Genomic DNA, 12,633 nt, shown 5'->3' with positions numbered 1-12,633 from the left:
AACCTCCCAAATTTTCATCCAGATTCATAATATGGTTCTGGAGTTAGAGCCGTTTGATTTACCTACCATAAGAAAAAAAATCCCAGGTAAAAGCCCATCTGGTGACCTTCGTCAACATTTTTCGTTTCTGAGCATTCTGAAACAAATTTAACATCGATCGGCAATCCCGATCAATTTTTAGAACGATTTGCTTTTTGCCTTTCTTATTAAAGAAAGGTATAGGTTTTACTTTATGGCTAGACGTCATGTTCATGTTTGTAAATATGACGATTCAGCATGAATATTAATCGGAAAAATCGCCAAAAAATCACCCTGCATCGATTTTCGACGCTTCGTCGCCAAGTCGACAAGTTGTCAAGTTGAGCTTCGAATACTGGCGCGAGAATGCTGGCGCATATATGTTTTGGCTCAACTTATAATCGTTTGTAGTAGCTTGTCTACCGATGTTTCCTTCAACATGTAAGATATCGTAGCTTTTCGTTTTTTTGCTCTGTCCATTTTTGCATAACTGTCCAATGTTTATGCAAAAACTTGTTTAACATAGGGCATTCATCCGGGTACAAACAATTTGTTTCCCGTGTGCTCCTAAAATCACCTTTAAGTAGGCTTCATTTTGTCGTGATTTCAATAGGAGCTTTCGAAGCTTCTAAGCTTTATATCGTTTTCAAAGTTTTGGTATTGCGATTGAGTGTGTAGTGGTGCGGTTGTAAAAATAACTCGGTTTTGCTTTGCGCCTGCTTTGTTCGATTTTTGGGCTCGTACCAAAACTAGAAAACCAAAACCGCGGTGTGCGTCGTCACTGGCGCATGGGAAGCTTGCCATGCTTGCGTTTGTCATAAACACTTGTTTGATTAAGTTTTTTTTACGATTATAAATGTTCTATTGGTGAAAATTGCGTTTTCAATTTCTTTTAGAAAACACATCATTAATAATACCTTGCTTTCATCATAAGATTTTTTGTATCAAGTCGATGTTATGCATTGAAAGAAGTTATATTCTTTAGTAAGAAAGGCTCTATCTCACCCCTGGTGGGATTAAATCGGGTTTCTGAATTATAATCAAAGAAGATTTTTGCCAATTCGATATCTAGGGCAAAATATAATACGTAAGAAAGTCATTTAAAAAACATGTAATTCTACCGAAAAATATAAGTAACTTAAAAATGGTTACCATTTCGACATCTATTTAAAATTTACTGCCTTTTTGGTGATCAATCTTAAGTAAAAACAGAAACATATTTTTACGACCTTTTGACTTATATAGAAAAAGGCTTTTAGAGCAAACCGAACTGCCCATTTTAACTATTGTAAGCTATTATTGATACCAATTCGGCATCACATTTAAGTTAAGATATAAACCAGTAGAATCTATCTCCTGTTATTTCTCCAAATAATTTTTACTGTGCACAACTTCTGAATCCTGACAAGTCTCACGATGAGAGCTCACACAGAGCATTTCCCAAAGTTGCTGATAAAGATAAACACAGTCGTCCCCAAAGCAAACTTGCACTCGAAACAGACGGAAGAGTCCCTGGTCCTTCACTAGTCGATAACGATCTCATCACAGTTTTTCGACAAAGTTTGAACGACTCTAGAAGGACATCGGACATCCCAAAATGGTTTAAAAAAAAAAGAAGAGCCAAGAACTCCTCCACAATGTTGTCCAACAGATGAGGGCGAGAGCAAAAGAGGGTTTTCCAATAATCTTTCGAACACGTACGTGGGACATTCGTCCGACGATGAGAGCTCTGGCCGGAGACAATGTTTGTCTTTGGCCACTTGGCGTTGATCCTTTGGACACTGTCGACGGTCGGTGGGGACAAAAGTACGAGCATGTGTGAGAATGTCAACACCAGTGGTGCTGGGTGCGGTTGGATAATATTTGCTTTCTCGGTTTAGTGGATAAACTTGTGTGTGTAGGGCAGGGCACTCATCTGCATTCCGTCAGAGCGGGATGGCTTAAGTGAGTGTGAAGCGGTCTAATCAAGATACGTTCGGGTTGGTCAAAAGATTTATTGCTAAGATGGTACAACATCTATGACCTTTTTTTTTAAAAAAAAAGAGATGAATTCAACTTTTTATTCCAAATAAAAACTTCATAGCTTCGATATGACATCAACTCCTTTTGAAAATCCCTAAAAGGGACGAGGTCTAAGTGGCAGTTGCCACTTGATTCCATTCCATTATCGAAATGAATGTTAAGATGTACTGGCAAAATTGACCAAACCAAGGACGGAGTTTTCGTATGCCCTACTGTTTGTTACTTTGTGGTTCTCTTGTGAAAACCATTATCTTGAAGGGTTGTAGTTTTGCATTAGTTTTGTTGAGAGGAGTTGCCAGTAATCCCCCCGGCTTAGTTGGCTCAGTTAAGAGTTCAATTTGGCAGTAGAGCTTAAGGTTTGTGCTATGTTTTCCCAACTTCAAGGTACCTCGTCTGAGATAACTCTCGTCAAAATCTTCTACTTTGAACGAGCGCAAGTCATGCAAAACAGCTAATCAATCATCCCTCGCGAAAAATAATCCATCTTTTGTGTCTGGCCGTTCTTAGAACAAACCCCTTTCATCAGTACTCCATCATCGTTCTACGCAGCGGCGGCAGAAGTAAATTAATTTCTAGCCAGCCTATACCATCAACATCGCGCCACCCATTAGAGCCCAAAGGTAAGGAATTAATCCTACTTTCATTAGGGTGTTTGGCTTCTTCCCCAACCTCCCGCGAAGGGAATCGAATCCCGGTGGGAAAGGACATCGCAACCAGCGCAGAAATCGCAAATTAGGTATGTCTTTGTTTCGGAGAAATTATTATGGCTTGCAAGGAAAGCCTTAGGATTACGAATCTAAGACAAGCCTTGAGGGATGTCTTGATTTGCACCCTTTCTTTTTCTCGAATTGGAAGAGGAAATTTAAGCTTAAATGAATAATTAGTTTATGATTACATTTTGGAAACAACAGGTTGAAACATTCTGGTAGGGGAAATATGCCCATTTTAAGCCTAATAAGCGGTCGTGTTTGAATGATGCTGGATAATCTGGATTGTTCCTTAAAATTTTAACTAAAAACAAGTACACCAACGAGTAAAGCAACTTTTTGTGAACATTTCTGTTGATTTTCACTATTATTAAAAGTTATGCTATTCCTTTTACAAGCATTTTAAAAAAATATTTCAAAAATGCATTCTAATCAGTCGAGTGCATTGGGCCACGCCCATTTTTCTATTTTCAGCTTAGTTCTTTTTTTCTTCCAGCGCTCTTTTGGGTTTGCTTAGTGCTGCCAAAATTGATGAAATTTTAAGCGAACATTCACGAAAAGTAGCATTTATAGCGAAAGTTTCCTGGCAGCACTTGCTCACTCCAACAGGCGCTGCACCAGCATGTTGGTGGTGTTGGTGGCCACTCTTTGTTCCTTATTTGCCTTCGCTTCTCGCTCGGTTTTCTTCAGCTTTTGATTGGAATGGGTAGTCAAAAGTCAAACGTCAAAAGACTTAGCGCGTTTGTTTTTTTTATGGTGCTTGCTAATTATTTACATTTTTCGGGATTATTTTTCAAGTGAGTGATTAAGTAATGGTCAAAAGACCATGTTGCCGGTAGTTGGAAGCAATTTTATATCTTAAGCGCTTTGAAATCGTTAGCGCAAGTGAAAAGATATTGATGGCGACTTTCGTTAAGCAGTTAACTTCTGATCTTGCGTGTGGATGTGTGTGTCACCAAAATGATGAGAAATGGTCTCGCAGAACAGAAATTATGATCAAAAGTGCACTAAATTTGATCTAAAAAGTCAAACAAATTCGATCCCGTTTCCGGAGCAAAAATGCTCCCATTTGTCCTCACATGCGTTTATAGTCGGGTTTTAGAAAAGGATCCGCACTGTATAATATTTAAATTTGTACCATTCGATCTTGGTGAGTTTCTTCTCAATCGAAAAATTGTCGAAAAAACGAGTCTCCCGGTGAGTTCGTTTCACTTACTTAAATCCCCTCGCCTGCATTCATCGTGGCGTGAGCGGAGGTCGCTCCCAGTTAGTCCTCGACTCTCACCCCTTTCAGAGCTTTTGTGAAACACGAGATAGCACACACACACACACACGTGGTTGCCCATATTCGTTCCCATTTCCTTACAATTTCCATAATCTCTTCACAAGCAGTCAACCTGAAACCGCTGCTCCACAGTCCAACGGGTTTTGCTGCTGCTCCGTTGTTACTGCGGCTGCCTGCATTCAGGCGCGCAGGTCGATGATGAAGTCTGGCAGCAGCAGCCGTCCGGGTTGGCATATGGTTCGACTTTTTCGTCGTCGGCAGGGTGAAAAGTTTTCGTTCGTGTGGCTCTCCACGTGGGGGCACACACCACAATTGGAGAAAAAAAAATGGCTTGGCTAATCCTCCTAACGTCAATAAATTCGATTAATATTTTTATTTTTGATGTCTGTGGCGAGTTTTTAACAAAACTATTTTGTTTATGCTTCATTTGAATTAAATTAAAAAAATATATGATGCAACTTGCATACAACATCCATTCAAGTTGCATGAAATTGTTAGAAAAGTGCTGTCAGTTACAACAATACAAATTCATTTTTTTCTCCTAAGAAATGCAACAATGTCAGGTGAATCAAGCTAGGACCTCAAACCATCCACGAAGGCGTGGTGAAAATTCATATAAATTGTTTCGATCTAGATTGTGGAATTTATTGGTTTAATTTTTGTTGCCTTATACGAGACCGCCGCCACCAGGATGTGTCCTGACTTTCGCGGGTTCGTGGTTGCGTGATTTTTGCCCCCCTCTCCCAAGTCGGTTGATTGTGATGGAATTTTCGCGATTAGATTCATGGCAGATGCAGCGTTTTTTTTTTGTCGGAGTTATTAAAATGCAAATGTGCAACAGTGTTGAGCTTTTCCCATAACGGGTGCAGATTAGGGAGGGCAGATTTGTAACGGAAAAATCGATTAGCTTTGGGAAAGATTGAAATTTGAGTATTTATTTAAACTAGTTAAAAATAGTCAAAGAGAATTTTCAAGAGCAAGCTCTTAAATCGCACAACCAACAGAGATGAAAGTAACCAGTTGCATTTAACCTGTGGAACACTCCAACAACCAGAGGCTATAAAAAGTAAACACTTTTTTCGAAATTTAATTTTCAATCTACCTTCCTTTCTCGCATTCAACCCTCTAGGCCAAAGACGTTTCCGAGAAGTGCACCCAATATGGGTTCGTCTTTCATACGTTCATGTAAGGAAAAATTGCACTTACACCTTTACACTACTTCCTCTTGAGAAGCACCTGGGCAAAATTGTGGGCGGGAAGCCGTCCCGAGCTGGAAAACATAATTCTTTCCCCGAAGTAAGTGTGGCTGAGCCCCATCTGGAACATTTCTGCGGCAAAAATGTTGATCGTGATGATAAAAGAGGCCCACCAGGCAAACGGTTCTGGGGAAAAGATTTTCTATTAGGATTACACCCCGTCTCACACCTCTCAGCCAAATCGACCAACTTCGGGGGGGGAGGAAAAGCTCTTGCGCCAAAGGCGATTAAGATCTGGAAGTTCGTTGAATAAGATATTGAGAGCTTTTTGAAAAACGGTGCGTTCCCCGGTAATGGATTTGATGGATTTGTACGGGACGCGAAATGTCACGCCTTTCTCTGGGCAGCTTGGTTGCACTTTTTTGCTAGGAATAGCCTGAAGGTAGGCAACAACAGAGAAAAAGTTTCTACGAGAGCTGCACTTCGATTACGGACGTAAAGGTTTAGGGAGCTTTCCAAGAATTTGAAATTAGTTGAAAGTGCAGTGTGGAATTCTGAGAACTGATGCTTTAACTGTTAAGTGGTCCGTCAAACTTTAAATGATGTTTTTTAAATATCTACTATGACAAAAAAGAGTTTGTAAACTATGTCTAAAGCAAGTCAAACCATGGAAAGGCCTTAAAGTATGCTACGTAAACACAGTCATCAGATGCACTCCAATTACAGACGTAACAACAAAACGTTGATTGTAAAACAAGTTTAATCTAAGCAAAAAGCTTTATGTAATATCAAACCTAAAAAAAATCTTTTTTGGATAACACTGCAATTACAGACAATTAATAAGGTAAAATATATATTTTGAAGTGAAGTGAATTCAAGTGTCGTTCCTGCTCAACAAACTATCCGGTAAGTATTCTGTCAAAATCTGTCAACAAACCTCACTAATCTAATCTAGTCTAACACAAACGCAGCCAGTCCAATAAAAGCATGCTGGAAAGTCTTGTGATTAGATTACGCCCCAAGCACTTTTTTGTCATTATAAATAATTGCAGTACATCCGAGGACACCCGAAAATGTATTGCAAAAATTAAAACGGCCTGCCCTACGGCGTTGTGTTTACCGCAGAGAGGATTCTGTGAACGGGTCACATTCCACAGAACCTACGGGGGAGGAAGGATGCGTGGACATGCCGTACCAAATGCTCCAAAATCTGTCAACAAACCACACGAGGAGCAAACTGTTTTTCTTTCTCTCATCTTGTTCAATCAAAAGTCACCGCAAGAAAACAACACTTTGGCCCTTGGGGAATGACGCTGCCCATCAGTCCCGCCCCTGTCATCGTGGTTTCGGCGGTGGACGATTCGTCATTCAAATGGGACTGAAGAAAGTTTCCGTCCTTGGGGGGGAACGGCCACCAAACTTTGGCCTACCGCGGAAAATTTGACATCTGACTGACGGGCCACGCGTTTATATTTTTTTCGGCGCGTGTCAAGTCGCACACAATTTAAAAAACAAATAAAGAATGTGACCATCTTTGGGTTGATCTCGAGGGAGGTTTCGGCGTTACGCGGGGGGCTTTTCCGAGCTGACAGCTGTCAGCTCGCCCCCTTACACACATACAGGTGTTGGTGGTTGTAAAAGTTCACGTTTCGGACTCCTTATGTGTATGCCATGGCGGAAGATGTGTGTTTGTGTATTTATACGTAAAAGTGGATAGTCAGAACGGTTTTCTTGAGGTTGAAGCTTGTTTGGTTCGGAAACGGAAGATCTTAACAGTTAAAGAGTTGGATAAATATATTTGTTGGTAGAAAATTAAAACACAAACGATAAAAAGATCAAACAAATGCACGTTATTTGATTTTTTAGAGATGAAAACGTAAAACAAAACCGAAATCGGAAAAAGTAAAGCGCTCAGCAAATGGCTGATTTTGAGGTGGTCGCTCGGAAAATCGGAAAAATTTCTTGAGGTGAAAATGAAATCAAAACACTCACAAACACACACACACACGCGTATGAAAATGAAATTTGTAAAGTTTTGAGAATACAACAAAGTACACAAACTGCACCCGTTTCGGTTTTGCGGTCTTTCGTGGTAGCACACACGCACACAACGAAAGAAGGTGGGGAAGGTTTGTGGAAAATCGGAAAATTTTAATGGAAAACTAAAAAATCAAACAACAGTGTGGAAATCGTTCGAAAAAGTGTAGAGTTTGTAGAAACAAATTGAAAACTAAAAAAACGCTATCCAGACACAGTTAAAATAAGAGTTAAAAAAACACAACCGGAAAATCATAATAACATATGTGTGTGCGGACATACCAAAGAGGGTAAATAGAGCATCAGGCGTGACCATCTACAGAAGAGAAGAAAAATAGAGAAAAATCAGTTAGCAGATGAGAAAAACTCGGTTTTTTCGCGTGTGATTTTTTTTTGACTGGTTTCGAAGGGGGATTATTTCCCTAATTGAAGGGCTTTAACTTTCAATGGAATAGTTTAGGAAAGATAGATAGAGAAAAAAAAATAAAAAAGGGTTATCAGACACTACAAGATAGCAAAAAACAGGCTTCATGGAGGAAAGATTGTAGAGTTAACAAGCACAGTTTGGTCTTCAAAACTTGGGAAGATCGCGACCATCGGATACGTTGAAGAACATGCTGATTTCGGCGAAAGATAGACAGTATAACAGTTTGCCTTGTACCGCTCAACCTTCATCGATAAAAAAAAATAAAAGCCAACTCCATCCAACTGGTATAAACTGGCCTAATAAACTACAACCTCGCCTGCAGTTGCTCCCGCGCCCGCCGACGAACGCAAACAAGACAAATGACCGATTTTAATTAGGTTTTCCGGGCGGACCCATCTTGCTTCTCGCGCGCCAGCCAAGAAATGGCCATGATGAAGTGGTTTCCCAGCGTGGTGGTCAACCCCTTCTATCGTTTCTTTTCTTTCCCGCGATAAAACTGGATTATGGCGCACCAAAACGAAAGGGAAGGAGGAGGTAGAATTTCCAGCGAGAACCAACCGACCAAGGAAAATTTGCAGTAATCATAACAATAGTGAGTAAGGGGGCGCGGAAGACGGGGGGGTAATAGATTTTATATCACTAAAAAGGGATAAATTGCAAAGGGGTACGAAAAAAGCACGAAAGGAAAAGTACACTCGTATAAATTTAATGAATTTTTAAGTGAGAGAAAATAAACTCCGCGCTGGGACCGCTTCTGCACAAAGTCGGAGCCGGGCACTTGGGATGAAAGGGTTTCAAAAATAATAAAAATAAATGATAATGAGATGAAGCGAATGAGTTTTGCTTTTGGCTGCCCGAGGCAACATCGCGTCATCCTCGCCAGTGTCGTCGTCGTCCTAGAAATGACGATGAATTTTCCGGTGGCGTAAGGTGGCGGAGATGCTGGGGGGAAAGGATTTGAACAATTTGAGCAATTGTGAGAGCGTGACTGTAAGCAGATTTTTGACGGCGCGCGCCATTATCATCCACCGACGAACGACCTTGGTAATGGGACGCGATGTGGATGAAAATCGCGACATTTGAACGCGAGTGGTGATAGTGAGATAACGCGGAATTGGGCCATTCGTGGTGGCAGATGAAGGATTGAGCTTTTTTTAACAAATGCGGTAAATTGGTGTGAAAATCTACCACTTTAGACACTGTATAACAGTTTGGATGAAACTGTTATACGCACTCGAAACAGCCCTAGAATGCTGATGCTGATCGGCTGATTTTAAACTTTAGAAGTAGAAGCACAATATTATTTTAGACAGTATAACAGTTCGCACCAAACTGTTATACAGTTCCAGAAAAACCACCCGGCCACTGTTTTTCAATTTTCACCTCAAACGAGCGATTTCTGGCCACAAATGGCGCACGAAAGTACGTGCCAGTCCATCGCAAAGCTTGTAATAGCTTCGTTCATTGTGTTACTGCAATTTAATTTGGATAATGAAAATTATCATTCCACAACGGTGAATAGCCGGCAGCGGTCGTCCTTCGCCATTCCGTAGGTTCCCTTCTCGGTAGGGTGAGGCAAAATAGAAGAAAAAAAAACGCTCGCTCACTCGTAATGAGAATGATAAACAAAGTGCAGGTCGGGCAGGACGAAGATTGAGAATATCTCTCTCCCTCTGTCAGGATGGAAAACATGGCAGCACGATCTAGATAGTCTCCAGCGCCGCCGGAGTGCCTTTGATGTAATTTAAATTACTTTTCTTCAAGTCTTTCTCCGGGAGTTCGTCTCTGAGCCCTGTTTTTCTTCCAGAAAGAGCGTTATCAGTCAAATTCTTTTATCTACAAACAGTTCCAAAATACCGAAAATAGGTACAAATTTCCAGTAGCTTTGATGCTCGTTCTTCGTCAAGAGTGTCACGTCCGCCAGAAATCAATCCAATCAATTTCACGCCATTTTACTCGCCAGAACCAACACTTTGTCTGGTGCCATCGCTCAGGATAAAGGACTCGAGCGGCACCGCCAGGAACAAACATCGCCCGAAACCGAATTTAAATCACTTTACAAACAAGTTTATCCTCCGTCGTCCTCGTACGCTTCCTGCCTGCCTTGCCGCGGCAACAAGTGACGCCCAAAGTCGGGAACGCTTCGATAACGAAGAGCAAATAACGAGTTGTTGCAATTTTCTCACTTTTCTCCTTATAACTATCGGAGACGGAATGCACGGCAGGCGACGTTGGAGAAGCTGCCGCCAGGCTCTTCCCGAAGAAAAGAAAGCGCTTCTTCCCGAGAAAGAATGGAGCCCTGAATGGAAAAACTTTCCCGCCTCCACCCCGGAACTTCCGACCGGATTGTTGTCGCAGAAGGAGGTCGGTTGATTGTCGACCGAAAAATGGCGGGATAAATCACTCGACAAGTGTGTGAATTTTAAGCACATCACAGCCCCCTTCGGCTACCGCAGAGAAGAGGCTAAAAGGACAAAGTTTAGTTCTGGTTGGGCGAGCGTGCAACAGATTGCCAGCTGTCTTGTCTTTTGATTGTGTTCTAACGAGGGGTTGAGCGATGGAAAATTGAGTTTAGGTGGAAAAAGCTTCGTTTTTCTTTAATTTAAGCCACATCCAGTAAAATTCAACGTTTTATACCAGTTTTAAAAATCTGGTATAAAGTGGTATAAAAGCACAAAAACAGCTCCCGACACTAGCATGAACTTGTTTAATCACATCAAAACAAATGATCGACCACAGACATGCTCAAAATCCATCCAACTCTCATTTTCCTCAACATTAACTCGAGAAAAACCCTTCAAACAGCTTAAAAATTATCGCCCGCCCTGCAACTTTTTTTTTCAATCCCAAAGAAAACGCTCATCCTTCGCACGGAGTAAGTTTATCTTCCCGACCACATCTTGGCCAGCGATAGCCAACCGACCGCATCCGCATGTTCCGCACACCCCCAGAACCCTGGGTTATTGCGGTATAAATTATCTTTCACTTATTTTTGCGACTACTTTTTTTTTTGTGTGCGCTGTACTTCGAGTGTGGAGTCCACGATTTACATAAACGATTTCCCGTGGCGGGTCGGACAGAATTGGTGTTGGTGGAGAGGGGCGGATTTGGAAAAGTTTTTTCCCAAGCAGCCGGACTAGGTGGGGGTTGGAGAATTGCAAAACTTTTGAAGAAGGGCCACGGCGCGCAGGGCGCAAGAAAATATTACGAAATAATAAAAAGAAATTGAGAAATGTAAGACGTTGTGGGTGGGCGGTTAGTTCCAGAATGCGAAACGCAATCATTTTGATTATTATTATGCACAAAGTATTTTTCGCAATTTCATTTTTCCCAGTGTCTTTGGGGGAGGGAGGAAAATTAAATGTACGCGCGAAAGGAAAAAGTTTCTCTGGTTATTCAAGGAAAAAAATATTGGAGGGAGGCCCCGTTGAGTGGTCATAAAAGTAGAGTGTATTGCTGTGGTCCAGCGAGATAAAGTGGGTTCAATCTGGGGAAGGTCGAGTCTAAACGAAAGTAAAAGCAGAATCGGAGTTGGACGGGTCACGCTGGCGGTCTCAAAGAAGATGTCATCGAATATTGCAGCAGAGTTCAAAGCAATAGAAGGCACAGAGCGAGCAGGCACAAGTTGAGACAGAGTTTTGGGGACATGTAACACGAAAAGAGATGGTTCAGTTTGACGTCAGAGCGGTAGAGATAGAACATACACAGAACGAAAACAACCTGGAACAAAACGACGAACTCGAGTGGTCAACGAATTTGATCAGAGGGAGAGTAAAAACAAATGGATTAATCAGAGAGCAACAGAGCAGAGCATGTTAGAAAAGCAAACTAGGGATGGAGGTGGGTAGAACTTCGAGGATGCTCGGTACAGGAACAGGAGGAATAAATCGCTTAAAACAACTGAAAGTAAACGAAAACAAAAACAAATCTCGATGCATGTTAACAAACTGAAACTGTCGTGTAACGAGATCAATAGTAGACAGTGAGAGTTATCTGTAGGAAAGAGAGAAAGAGAGAGACTCAAAAGGGATAGTTAGATAGCAGTAGTTGGCAAAAGTTTTAGAAAGAGCAAGAGATAGAGAGAGTGATCAATGCGTGTGGTAGGAACAGTGTATAGTTACCTCCTCGTTGAGATTGGAGACGAGCAGCACGTTGGAGAGGCCGCGCAGGACGGCAGGGTTTGGCGTTCCGAGGCCACCGTTGGAGGCGAGCGCAAAGGCTCCCAGGTTCGGCAGGGCACCGCCGTACGCACTCGCCAGCGCTGGATTTCCGAGACCTAGACCGAAGGGTGGGATCACACCGGGGGTCGCTAAGCCATTCACTAGAAAATATGGAGATTTGTCTAATTTGACTATTACACGGTAATTGCCCCGGCCATCGACAACAGAGGTACAACATCGAGTACGGCTAGCTGGGAACAGCAAAACTCACCTAGTCGATCCCGTGTCAGCTGGGGCCGCTGGCCGGCCGCCAGCAGCAGGAGATCTCCCGCGGACACCAGTCCGCCGGCGCTCGCGATCACGTCGCTGCCCGGTTCGCCCGACGGCAGCGTGGGGTTCGTGTAGTCCCGCGATTTGTCATTGTTGTACTTGACGTTCAGCGAGGTCAGCTTGCTGTTGTCGATGCGCAGCGTGCAGCACCCGTTGTAGATGTTCTGACCGTCCAGCGTCTGCTTGGCGTGCTGGGCTGTCGTCGCGTCTGGGTACTGGATGAGGGCCTGGAACGTAAACATTATCAGGACACATTTTTCGATGTGTATAACAGTTCCCTAAAACTGTTAAACTCAATAAAATTGCCTGGAAAAGTTCCAGATAACTCAGGAAGGTCACAAAACAGGAATTGGTGATTTTTTCTCGGTGTATAACAGTTTTGCGAAACTGTTATACTCTCCCGAAAAAAACCCCAGCGTAATCAGTGCGGTGTCAGGATTCATACCCAACC

General features: G+C 42.3%; 1 protein-coding gene across 7 annotated transcripts in view; it reads right to left on the bottom strand.

The window, feature by feature from the left end:
• LOC120416206 (polypyrimidine tract-binding protein 2) overlaps positions 1–12,633 on the bottom strand; it is a 325,004-nt gene that overhangs the window by 146,261 nt on the left and 166,110 nt on the right. For 4 of the 7 annotated variants that reach the window (XR_008211763.1, XM_052706202.1, XM_039577967.2 and 1 more), the window contains 3 exons: positions 12,124–12,409; positions 11,814–12,043; positions 7,548–7,581 (listed from right to left, as the gene is read on the bottom strand). Coding sequence is in view for 6 of the 7 variants with exons in the window: in XM_052706202.1 (XP_052562162.1) it covers positions 7,548–7,581; positions 11,814–12,043; positions 12,124–12,409 (550 nt within the window). In the remaining variant the exon portion in view is untranslated. The remainder of the gene's footprint in view (positions 1–7,547; positions 7,582–11,813; positions 12,044–12,123; positions 12,410–12,633) is intronic. The other 3 variants (XM_039577917.2, XM_039577925.2, XM_039577900.2) reach the window with 2 other exon arrangements.

Source organism: Culex pipiens, chromosome 1 (assembly GCF_016801865.2).
Source record: "Culex pipiens pallens isolate TS chromosome 1, TS_CPP_V2, whole genome shotgun sequence".
Lineage (NCBI taxonomy): Eukaryota > Metazoa > Arthropoda > Insecta > Diptera > Culicidae > Culex > Culex pipiens.
Note: the sequence above shows the minus strand (reverse complement) of the source record. Positions and strands in the feature narration are given on the sequence as shown.